Here is a 13073-nt window from a genome sequence, read left to right as displayed (position 1 = left end):
CCTGATCTCAGGTGATCAGCCTGCCTTGGCCCCCAAAGTGCTAGGATTACAGATGTGAGCCACTGCCCCTGGCCATAAGGTCTTTAATTGTTACTGAAAGTCCCTAATTTTTACAGTAAAAATTAAATCATCATCATCACCATTGTAGAAGCCATGAAATCACATGGGCTTTGTATGGACACCCCAATTAGTTGCCGCATATAAGACTGAAATTATCTGCTACCAAAGGCATGTTGGTCTATTTAAAAATCTCCATCATGGAGATCCTGCTCTGTCCCTTGGGTAAGTGCTTCCAAAATTTAGCCTTGGTGACTTGATTCCCAAAAAATGTTTTCCAAGTTTTAATTCAACTTCTTTTGTTCCACGTTCGATTTTCAGCTTTTCCTCTCCCATTGTCTTGATAGACAAATGGCCTGAATCTTCCTCATGCGCTTCAATAATCTTTTTTTTTTTTTTTTTCCTGAAAAGGCTAAAGCTATTTGGGTTATGCCATCTTTGGACAATTTGGGTTCTTGAGAATTTTTGTTTTCTGAATATCTGATAGATTTACTTATCTTTTCCTTTGTGTCTTCCAAAATAGTCACAGAACTTCTAGAGAGTGCACTCCCCAATAGGAATGGTAGATATTTTTATTCGTTTGCTTATTTTGTTTAGCAACATGAAGGGCTGCACTCTCATTCCAGCGGAAAGGGAAGAAAATGACAGGATTCCCCCGTGTGGATCAGTAAGGCAGTTGTCCCGTGAAACAGTGTCATGTGGCAACATGTTCAGCCTTTTTTTTTCCCCCCAAAGCTTGGCCAAGCTTTCACCAGACCAGCATTTTGCTAAGAGTCAGACAGACTGACTTCCACTCTTATTTTTTCTGCTTACTAACTGTTTTGCCTTGGGTAAGTCATTTAACCTTTCTGAATCTTGTTTATCTCCACTGTAAGGTGGGGATGAATTTTCCTACTCCCAAAGTTGAGAAGATTACATGAAATCATGCCTGGCAAATAATATAAGTTCAATGAATATAGGCTATTATTAATTATAATTATTATTTCATCATAGTCTTTTAGGCAAGAGGAATTTGAGAAGTTGAGTGTAGTTGGAAATAAGAAAATTTATTGCTTAAAACGTTTCTGTAAAGTTAAATTTTTCAGATCTGAAATGGCCTTTTATTGAAATAATCTGGGTGAACAAGCATTAATGGTAATAAGTCCCTGCCTTAGGAATGTCTGTGGAGATTAAAGATTCTATACCTCTTCTGTTCATGTGTTTATTTTTACAGTTTTGGGGTTGTTTAACTAAATGGATTCGATAGAACATCAGCTTACAAAAATGAGTTTAAACTTCATTTCGTTTAAGCCTAAAGAAGCCAGTAAGTCAAAACTATTAAGTCATCTTTCCTTTCCATGAATCTTCTTGGGCTTTTGTGCCAGCCACCGGCCATCTTGCCAAGCAGATCTCAAATACTAAGCCAAGTGTTCTCAGATGCGTCATCACCAAGTTACTGTAGGGTGTAACAAGAGCCCACTGGGAGCTTGACCTCCTGGAGTCTTTTCATTCTTGTGGACTTTAGTCAGAGTCTTCACAAGATCTTTAAAGCTTCAGGGCCCTTTGTAGCCTGGGCTGACACCTCAATAACCAATAGATGTATCCAACGTACTTATCTCCAGGCCAAGGCTGGGTCCCACTGCTAACCTTCACCTTCCCTAGGGCTGCCTGGGTGTAGACTCTGCTGGGGGATCTTGAAGGAGGAAAGGATGTTCTCTGTTGTTGGAAGGATCAAAGAAGATATTACAGTGAAGATCTAGATTACAACTAGAACATCATTGTTGAGATTTTCTCTAGTCTCAGATGGAAAGCAATCACTTGCGAGTTTTCCTACCATACAAAGCTGAGTGAGCTACTATGAGGGCTGTTCTTAGAGTGAGAAAATGAACTCATGGGTGTGGATACCCAGTAGGCTTCTCAGTCTGGTGTGAGAGCTTGGATTGCCTAATCCCCCAAAGGATGTAAACTTGTGGAGAGGATCCTAGAAGAAGAGAGGCAACTGCCCATTCCTTTCAAATGTGATTCTATGACCCAGCTATCCCTATATTGCATAGTTCTCAGAAATGGTATGAGAGTGTTTTAAGGGAAATGGGCTGTCTCCTTTTCAGAAACATGCACAAACAGTGAAACTCAATTGTATTTTAACTTATTGGGTTGAAAACAAGGAGGTTTAACAGCTAATCCAGACAGAAAGTGTCTTCTGCAAAATAAATGAACACACATGGTTAAGTCCCTATGTGGTTTGTGAGGCCATATCAACTGTATGTTTGACTCAGTCCTTAGTGACCTAGCCTGCTTATGTGACCATCATGGCAGAGAAAGAGAACTAGATACAGCATCCCCTCTCTTGGTCTTTGGAGAGTCCGGGGTGTTCTCATCTCTGTGGTGTATAAAATGTGGCCATATCATAGCAGAAGTTGTTTCCAGGGTAGGCAGAATTAGATTCTTTTTTAAGGGAGTAATGAACTAAGTTTTCAAAGTGAAAGGCATTTTGCATATTATTTTGTATACAGTGAAACTCTGTATAATGGTAGCTGTTGACTACTAAGTTCACATTCCTTCGATGTGAATTACCTTTTTTTTTTTTTTTTTTTTTTTTTTTTTTTTTTTTCCTGATAGGGTCTCACTTTGTCACCAGGCTGGAGTGCAGTGGCATGATCTTGGCTCACTGCACCCTCCACCTCCTGGGTTCAAGCGATTCTCCTGCCTCAGCTTCCTGAGTAGCTGGGACTACACGTGCCCGCCACCATGCCCAACTGATTTTTGTATTTTTAGTAGAGACGGGGCTTCACCACATTGGTCAGGATGGTCTGGATCTCTTGACCTCGTGATACCCCCACCTCAGCCTCCCAAAGTGCTGGAATTACAGGAGTGAGCCACCGCGCCTGGCCTTATGGACTTTTTTAATATTAAAATTTTTAAGGAGGGACTAGATCTTGTATTCCAATTTGGAGGTAAATTGAATGACTTCTTCCATAAATCCCAGAGAAATATTGTGCTGGGTTTTGTGATAGACCATTGGTAAGAATTCCAAGTCTGTCAAGAATATTAAGTAGTTACCTTTCCTGTGATTTCGAGCCTCCTGTCCCCACCACGGAACCTTAACTCTGCACAGTATTTGTGCATCTACTTTGAGATGGGTGGGATGACAGAAGACGTGTGGAAGCCACCTACACACTTTTACTGTATTCCTGAATAGTACAGGATATTCCAGTATTTTAGAGATTGGAGAGGAGGGTATTCAGTAATAGATTCAGGGGTCTTCAGACTCATTTCAGAATCTGGGGAAACATATTTGAATAGTTTGGTTGGGGGATCCTTGGGGCCAAGGACTTTGTTTGCCACTGTGCCTGAACTTTCTGGCATACAGAGCACAATACATATTGATCAAATGAGTAAGTAAATAAATGCAGCAGAAATTTTCAACATTAAGCATTTAGTTCCATGTTTCCATATGTCTATCTTTGACCTACCGATTTCGACTTGGGACACCGCAGTCTCTTCAAGAAGCCAGGATATTTCACTTTTTTTTTTTCTCCTGATTTATTCTTCCTGTTACGTGTGTGTGTGTGTGTGTGTGTGCCATTTTTAGACCATTTTGAAGTATTTGTTTTTAACAGGTTTATTGAGATATAACTTACATATTACAAAGGGCACCCATTCAAAGGGTGTAACGCGATGGTTTCTAGTGCATTCACCGAGCTGTGCAGCCATCTTCACAGTGTCATTGGTGCAGGAAACATGCAACACCACATGGAACTTGTTGCCACAAAGATCCAGGCTTCAGTCCTTGTGTTCACCACTTACAAGCTTGTCATCTTTGGCAGGTTTCTTAAATTCTTGAGGCCTTCATTTTTCCCAGCTGTAGGATGATCCGTCACTCATGGGGTTGTTGTGAGAATGAAATACGGTATTGTGTATTGGGCAGAGAGTGGCTACTCAGCAGACTGTGTTTCCCTCCACTCTGCGACCCCTGTATCCTTCAGCTGCTGGATCGTGCAGGATGGCTAGAGGGGACGTAGGTGGCTCTGATCTGTGATATTCCTGAAGCACCCTCCCTGCCTCAGAAGCAGAAAGAGTCCTAAAGGGACAGTGCAACTCACCCAACAATCTGCCCATCAGCCTCAGGGCACCGCCCACTCTGGACAAGGCGTCACCCTGGATGTCTATTTGCAACCTGTCAGCTGTCCCCACTTACTTATTTTTCACAGTTTTATCTCGGTGGGTTTGATCTACCTCTCAGAAACCCTCACTCCCACCTCTGCCATACCCACTCAGATTTCAATAAGTCGTGGTCTCTTGTTTTCAGTGGTTTCTTTCCCCACTCTAACCCTTTTTGGAAGGTTCTCAACTCTGTACATTTTTCTTTGCAGTCATAAAATATTACGGTTAGAAAGAACCCTAGAGATCCCGTTCAACTCCTTTGTTAAGAGAGAACGAATGTGAGGTAACTTGGTCCCGGGATCAGTTCGTAGCCACAGGCCAAGGCTAACCCTTGGGGTATTTCCAACGATGTGTGGAGTAAAGGAATGCTCTGGTCCATTCTCCTGCCCCACTGACCTAGGGACCAGATTGCTATCTGAAGGTTTGAGATGATGTGTTGACTCCTCTTTCGATCCTCTTCGTCCCTAACACAAGGATAAACCTGTGGTTGTTAGCGTTCGCTCTTAAGGAATGGATCAGAAGCTTTGTCGTGTGCAGCATGCTCCGTAGTTATGATATTTACGTCGTCAACATTGTTTGGAGAAAGTGGAAATAGACTTCATCCTGATGAGAATTTGCACATTTGGTCTGAATCTCATAATTTATTTGGGTTTCCCGTTTCTTAGTGGAGAGCACTGACATTTTCCAGGCAGCTCTGGCTTCGGAGGGATCTAGACCCAGGGGATTTGGAGAGAATTTGTTCCCTGTAAGTTACCCCGTGGCTAAATGGATGGTATGATTAGTGAAGGTTTTGTATCAAGACGCTGAGCATGGTGGATGGAGAGGGTGGAGGGCAGAGAACCAGAAGACACCAGTTAAAGGAAGAGAAAAAAAAAATGGAGATGCCAGTAAGCCCCAGAATTTCTTTTAATTAATATCTAGATCCATATATTTAAAAATCCAGGCCCTAATTTCTGGTGCAAGCCATTTAGAAGTAGCAATACCTTCTTTTAGAAGATATTATATAATGCAAGAGAACTTTCTGCCTCTTTCTGTCTTCTCTCACTCACCTCCCTCGTCCTCCTTCCACTTAACCTCCCCTTCTCCTTCGTGAACCCAGTGCTAAGTCCTTAGAGTGCACGGGGCCGTGTAGGTTACAAACTCAACCCCCCAGACAAGCAAAAAGTCAAACTAGGTGTTTTCCATCCAAATCACTGTTAAGGGTCCTAATTTAAAATGAATAAAGCCTTTCAGCAGGCTCCACGGTTCCCTAAATCAATTTGATTTTATGTAAACATTTATCTCTTTTGCACTTTTCCACCTACCACACCATTCATATAATAATGCCTTCATGAACATTAATGTTTTCACCAGATACATTTTGGAGCGGGGAGTGGGGGTAGTCTAACACACACAGAACGCATTACAAGGAGCCCAGTTGTGGCAAAACTTTCCAGAAGTCAAGGGCTAAATGAGAAAAAGCACTCCATTTGGGTTTAGTAGGGGAAAAATGTAAATTGTAAATTGCCTCTGGGAGTGGTTGAGGGCCAGTGTGGGGTGCAGTGGGGGCTATTGTTCAGAAACACACACGAGTGGGAAAAGGCAATATTTGCGTGCATTGTGAGTGTCCGTGCCTGGCTCTGAACGAGTGTACAAATGGAGGGGATCTTTACCCTTCAAGAAATAAAATGTTTGAATTCTGATCAATCTTTACTGAGATAAAAGCAGCTCTCCTTTCTAACGCACTCTGGTGACCCGGGCAGAGATGCCACTGCCTTTCAGAAAGCAGCGGCAGGTTGTGAATTTGAGCACTGTGGTCGGACAGCCATGCACAACATTTTCTCTGCCTTATCCTTCCACAGATCTCTTCCATAAAGACCCCAACACCTCTGGGGCACAGGAAGCAAAGCCCAACCTCCCACCCACCCTATAAAAGATTGAAAGAGAGAAGTGAAAAGCAGATGTTATAAAATCAGGAAAAAAATATTTAGCTGTTGCTTCCAAATTCACACTCAACCTTATTCATGGGAGCATGTGGCCAAATATTTCTAGCAAACAGAGTAAAAGAGCCTCAAATACAGAAAATACTCTGAAGAGCCAATTCCCCTTCTCCCCTCCTTTGTCGTTTACTGTTTATCTCCTCATCAGTTTTTTAAAGTGATAAATACATTTAATTGGAGAGTTATCTAATTCTTTTGTGTGATTGTTAAACAAAAAATAAAAATCAGAACGTTGCAATGAGAACACTTCACCAACCATTGCTTTAGAATAGAATTTTTGGAAGCAGTGTTGATTTCTACTTATTTTTGTTTGTAAATCCTGAGGAAAATGTATATCTTTTCCTTTAAAGTTCTAATTCAAGGCATGGATGTGAGAGTTCTGAAGGGACTTTGGGACTGCGGTAAAATTTCGTTGTCATAGTAACAGAAAGGGAAATAGGCCTAGCTCACCTGGGACTTGAACACTGCAAAAGCTGGATTTTTTTTTTTTTTTTTTAAGGAAAAGGACTCTGCAAGTGAAATAAATGAAAAACTTACTGTATTTTGAAACAAATTTTCAAACATTAACTAGGTGAATTGCTGGAAAGGCCACTTCTGCCACTTTTCTTGGTTAACGTAGTTGCCGGATGAAAGATGCCCAATTTTCAAATTGTACAGATACGCCATTTAAGAGAGAATATTGGCTTCAAGAAATATGTCTGACAAATGCTAACCTCAGACCATGATTCTGTGCTTTCGTGTTTCTCTGAATAATCTATACATGATCTGAGAGGGACATTCACACTTCTTATTAATCATAAAAACTCTGGCAGATACCTGCACCGATGGACTTTCTCTTTGGAGGATAACATACCATTTTCTGATTTTGTAAACATTGGGTTGAATATATCAGGCCATCTTCACGTATGAGCACGAAGGTGTCTGGGGCCAGTGGAGAGCCACACAGACGAGACTCTCGCCCTGGGATTCTGGGGTCAGGTCCTGCCATTTTTAACTCTGGAGCAAGACTTTCTGTACAGCAGGGGTCACTGCTGCATTTGAAGCCTTTTAAAAATTTTTTTCCAAAATGAGTGCTCTAGAAACTCCGGGGGCCAGTGTACAAACCAAAGCCCACTTTGTGAGCTGCTTAACAATCCCCCACAGTGATGGGGAAGCGGGTGCTGCGCTTCAGATTGAAAACATCCAAATTTGCAAATTGCAGAGGGTCAGCAATGTTCCTTCACAGGCAGGGCAGGTTGAAATTCCCCAGATCTGAAATATAATCGCTTTCAAATCAAATCTAATGGAATGCAGCTATATTCTCCCTTAAAAAATGTTTACTGAAAAATGTAACACATTGCTTTCTCTTCACAGATTCTTTTTAAAATTTTTCCTCAAGTGCAATCAGAATTGTTTGAAAACAGCAGGAAACCCAAGGGACATGAGACGGTTTCAGGTAAGGGGCCCTGCAGATCTTTCCTGTTAAATAAGTCATCCTGTTTTCTCTCTCCTTCTCACTCTTTTTATTTTCTTTTTCTTTAAAAATTATTATTCACTGCTACTGCTAACAATACAAAAGATAATGGTAAACGATGACCCTCAGCCACTAGCGCCGAGAGTTTCTTCATCTTGTAGTGTTTAAGCTTTCTGCCCCCATTGCCAAAGCCCTACGGGGAGAGGCACCAACCCCGTGCTGGAGACTTGATTTTCAGCCCTCGGGCTGCCCACTGCACACACAGCTGCCCACAGCAGGAACCGTGTTCTTGATATTCAGCCACCTTGGGATTTTTCAAAGCAGCTTCTCTGTATTTTCTGCAAGCAACAGCCCCTGTCTTCCCTTTTCCACCGATTAACTATTCAGTGGTCTCTCTCTGAGCCTTCTGGAAGGCAGCAGCCCAAGCAGCGTGGTCACTTTAAGATCGCAGCGTGACAACAAGACCCACGGGACGGTGACCCAGCTGCCTAGCAGTTAAATCTGCCACCGGTTTCATCACCCTTGCCACTGATGTACTGAAGAGACGAGCTAATAAAAACAGAGCGAGGCAAAGTGTATCAGGCTGGAGACGAAAGCAAGAGCAGCTCCTCTCGGCCCCCTTCCTTGAGCCTTGAAGGACCCGTATTTAATTCACCAAATGGCTTTCCTGCCACTCACACCCCGTGCTAGATATGTGGCACCTCCTCCTCCATAGAAAAATTAAAAACAGGTTAAACGATAGTATACGAGCTTGAGACTTCAAAAAAGAAATCCTCGCAGCAATGAGAGAGATGGGGAACCTTAGCCTCATGTTTCGGGTGAGGCACGTGAGTTTCCGGAAGGTTGAATAACTTGCCCCTAATCACAGTAAGTAGGTGGGAAAGTCCGGAGCCAGGAGCTGGCGGGGGTTTGTTTGATCAAACTCTTTCCAGCACACTATGGGCGTGCGACACGTTGCAGCTGCTAGGTTTATGCTTTGCTGTTGTCTTCTTGAAATTCTGAATTTTATATATATATATATAATATACAAAATATATACATATGATATATGTATATATTATATATACTCAAAATATATGTATATATTTTATATATAAATATATATTATATAACATATAATATATACATTATATATATTTATATATAATATATACATATATAACATATATATTTTGAGACAGGGTCTCACTCTGTCACCCAGGCTGGAGAGCAGTGGTATGGTCTTGGCTCACTGCAAACTCCGCCTCCTGGGCTCAAGGGATTCTCATGCCTCATGCTCCTGAGTAGCTAGGACTACAGGTGTGCACCATCATGCCCTGCTAATTTTTGTACTTTTTGGTAGAGATGGGGTTTTGCCATGTTGCCCAGGTTGGTCTTGAACTCCTGACCTCTCAAAGTGCTGGGGTTACAGGTGTGAGCTACCGCATCCGATCCTGAATAAATTTTGAACAAGGAATGTGACATTCATTTTTTATTGAACCCTACATATGATGTAGCTGGTCCTGCTGGAGAGTTTCTGTGGTTAGGCCACAATCAGACAGATGTTTAGGAGCAGAGCCATTCAAGAGTTAACAGGGAAGATGGCCAAACACAAGGCTACTGAGAGTTACTTTGAAAAACATTCTGGTATTATTATTTTTTAACCCCATCATGGCTATCAATCTTGCTGTGACAGGAGCATTTTTCGTTACAACACTTAACACTACTAGCAGTCTTCCTTTAAAAAGTTGGAGACTTCTTCTCTCTTGGGTAGGCTCTTTCCCTGCCTTTTTTTTTTTTTTTTTTTTGAGATGGAATCTCACTCTGTCACCCAGCCTGGAGTGCAGTGGTGTGATCTTGGCTCACTGCAACCTCCGCCTGCTGGGTTCAAGCAATTCTCCTGCCTCACCCTCCTGAGTAGCTGGGACTACAGGCACATGACACCTTGCCCAGCTAATTTTTGTATGTTTAGTAGAGACAAGGTTTTGCCGCATTGGTCAGGCTGGTCTCAAACTCCAGACCTCAAGTGATCCACCCACCTCAGCCTTCTAAAGTGCTGGGATTATATGTGTGAGTCATCGCTCCTGGCCCTACTTTCTTGTATGAAGACAAACAGAAATAAAATCAGCCTTCTTGGGGGATCAAACAGGAGCCTCGTGCATGGTGGAAGTTCACTATGCTCAGTATTCCAAATAAAAATGTAAATAATTGCAGTCCAAAGAAGAGTGAAATTTAAAAGAATTCCAAAGTGCCTCCCTGACCAAAGCTTAGCTTCATTTCTGGAAGATACAGAGGCAGAGAAAAGAGTTTGACAGTTTGGATATTTGTTCCATCCTATTTTCTACCAGCACTTTCAAAGAGTTTTAAATTTGAGAATGTGAGGATACTCATATAAATGTGAAGAGGCTTCTATTGTAGGAGAATGTCTGCTCATTTTCTTTCTCCCAAAGTTTAGAAATATATTTAGAAAGCAAATGCATGCTAATATTTCCTCTGCTTCCTTAGTTGTTTATTTAAGTGGGGTTTTCATGGTGCCTGAGTTTTTCACTGGCATAGAATAAATATTGTTGATCTCCAAATGATATAGAATTGTCATCCTATGTGAAAGTGTTTGACTTTTGCAAAAACAAGGGCAAAAAGAATTGTTTAGACTTTATGGATTCTGTGATTCTCTTATTTCTAGGATAGAGCTAAAGTCAACTGGTAATTTGTTTTCATTTTTTATTGAGATAAAATTAATATAACATACAATTTGCCATTTTAACCATTTAAAAGTGTAGAGTCCAGTGGTTTTTAGTACATTCACAGTGTTGTGCAACCAGCACCGCTGTCTAATTCCAGAATATTTCTATCACCCCAAGAAGAAAACTCATGTCTCCCAGTTCCTGTTTCTCCCCATTTGCTGACAACCACCAATCCACCTTCTGTCTCTATGGGTTTGTCTATTCTGGAAATTTAATATAAATAGAATCATACAATATGTGGCTTTTTGTGTCTGTTTTTTTTTCTCTTAGCATAATGTTTTCAAAGTTCATCTATGTGATAGCATGTATCAATATTTCATTCCTTTTCACAGCTGAATATTCCATTGTATGGATGTATCACATTTTAAAATTCATTAGTCAGTTAGTGGACATTTGGATTGTCTCTATTTTTTGGCTATTACAGACAATGACACTGTTAATATTTGTGTACAGTTTTGCTGTGTGAACATATGTTTTTAATTCTCTTGGGTACACAACTAAGAACAGAATTTCTGGGTCATATGGTAACTGTTTCTTTAAGTTTTCAAGGAACTGCCAAACTGTTTTCCATAGTGGTTGCACCATTTTACACTTCCACTAGTAATGTGTGAAGGTATCAATTCCTCGCCAACACTTGTGATTTTCTGTTTTAAAAAAATTCTAGTCATCCTATGGGTGTGAAGAGGTATCTCATTGTGGTTTTGATTTGCATTTCCTTAATGGTTAGTGATTTTGAGCACCTTTTCATGTGCTTATTGCTCATTTGTATGTATTCTTTGGAGAAATATCTATTTAAATCTTTTGCCCATTTTTTAGTTGTATTATTTGTCATTTTATTGTTGAGCTGTCAGAGTTCTTTATATATTCAGGGTACTGGCTCCTTCTCAGACATGTATTTGAAAATATTTTCTCCTGTCCCATGAGTTATCATTCACTTTCTTGATAGTAGTGTACTTTGGTGCACAAAAGAATTGGCAATTTTTATAATGTACTTAGATTCTACTAAGAATATAACCTTCAATGAAAGCTCTCTAATATAGAGAAGGTAATTATTAAGAAAGGATTAGCAATATGCTATCATAGTCAAGTAAGAAACTTAGTTCAGGTTCCAAATATGAAACAAAACCAGAGAGAGTGCATACTCATGGTGGTGGAACAGTCATCTGAATGGATGATGACTTTCAGAAATTCCTAGAATATGTATCTCACTCAGAAGGACAAAGATGGTCATTTAAAGCCATATACACATTCCTTCAATTCTCTACTTTTATGATATGGTCAAACATAAATTTAATATGAAGGATTCTTTCTTGAGGATTTGATCTGAATGGAATAGAAATATGAAACATTTCTAATCACATCCTAAACTCAATAAAACTCCCTCCTCCTTCCCTTATCCCCCAAACACTGGTGGAACCTGCATTCTTTTTACAAAAATCATCCAATCAGCCCAAAATTGTTACATCAAGATTATTTTCAAGCTTGAACCAATCCTCTCTTTAATTCCATTCAAGTCCTAAGTATTATAGGACATAAAAAATACTTAGTGAAACACAAAGAGTTTTGACCCTTTTAACCCTTTTTTACCTTTTTATGGGGGGGAGGGCCAGACCCCTTTAAGAATCTGGTAAAAGCTATAGTCTGTATCTCATCAAAATATTACATTTAAAGTTTTAATTAAAATTTCAGGGGTCTCCAGACCACTTGAAACATCTCAAGCTTCCATGGACCTCTAATCTAAAGAGATGTCATTCATTTAAAATCCAATAGGCATCCTTCATGTGAGGTAACCTTTAACAGTGGGGATCTGTCCACTTAGGACTTTTCCTGGTGATCTCTCATCCACTCTCTTGACTTCAAATGCCCTCTGTTCCTGGATGATTTCTGTATCCATATTCTCAGACTTCACCAGAGCTGCAGGCATATAACGCTAGCTGCCTCCTGGGCATCTTCCCTGGATGACTAGCGAGCACGTGTTCAAAACAGAACTCAGTGCTTGTTCCCTGATTCATTCCCTCCTCTTTCATTGTCAAAGTGCCGCTTCCTCCTCCTAAGTATCTACTAAATCCACCTCTTTCCTGAAAAGCTGCCATAGCCCGTCTTTATTCCTCCCCTGTCTAACCTGTCCTCAGCATGAATGCCAGAGTTACCTCTTAAAATATGTCATGATGCTGGGGAAAGTGGCTCATGCTTGTAATCCCAGCTGTTAGGAATGGAGAGGCAGGAAGATAGCTTGAGCCCAGGAGTTTGAGACCTGCTTGAGGAATGTAGTGAGACCCCGTTCTTCACAAAACAAAACAAAACAAAACAAAACAGACAAAATGTCATGAGGATGCCCCATTTACCCTGATGTGATTACTATACATTGTATGCCTGGATCAGAATATCTCATGAACCCCATAAATATATACACCTGCTAAGTATCCATAAAAATTAAATATATACACCTACTAAAATGCGTCATGGATATTGACTGTCCATGGACACAAAGCTTGGATTTAAAAAGGCATGGCTGAGAAGGCTGCTCAGCCTCTGCCTACCTGGAAAACCTGCCATGCCTGTCCCAGAAGTTCTCATCTGCCCACTGCTCACCACATACCCATCTCTGATTTCTGTTCCATCTGGGAAGCTTTCCATATGTTCACCCCTCTGCCTGGGAACCCTTCACCCCTCTCCAACTTGTGACTCCTTTTCATGCTTTAAGGCTACAGCTGAATG

The 13073-nt window shown here is 40.8% G+C and overlaps 1 protein-coding gene across 1 annotated transcript in view; it reads left to right on the top strand.

The window, feature by feature from the left end:
- Window positions 1-13073, top strand: part of EBF2 (EBF transcription factor 2) — a 204326-nt gene that overhangs the window by 130024 nt on the left and 61229 nt on the right. Inside the window, exon 7 of the mRNA XM_005562876.5 lies at window positions 7533-7614. Coding sequence (XP_005562933.1) covers window positions 7533-7614 — 82 coding nt within the window. The remainder of the gene's footprint in view (window positions 1-7532; window positions 7615-13073) is intronic.

The sequence above is a fragment of the Macaca fascicularis genome, chromosome 8 (genome assembly GCF_037993035.2).
Source record: "Macaca fascicularis isolate 582-1 chromosome 8, T2T-MFA8v1.1".
In the NCBI taxonomy this organism is placed as follows: Eukaryota; Metazoa; Chordata; class Mammalia; order Primates; family Cercopithecidae; genus Macaca; species Macaca fascicularis.
This window is presented reverse-complemented; position numbering and strand designations above follow the sequence as displayed.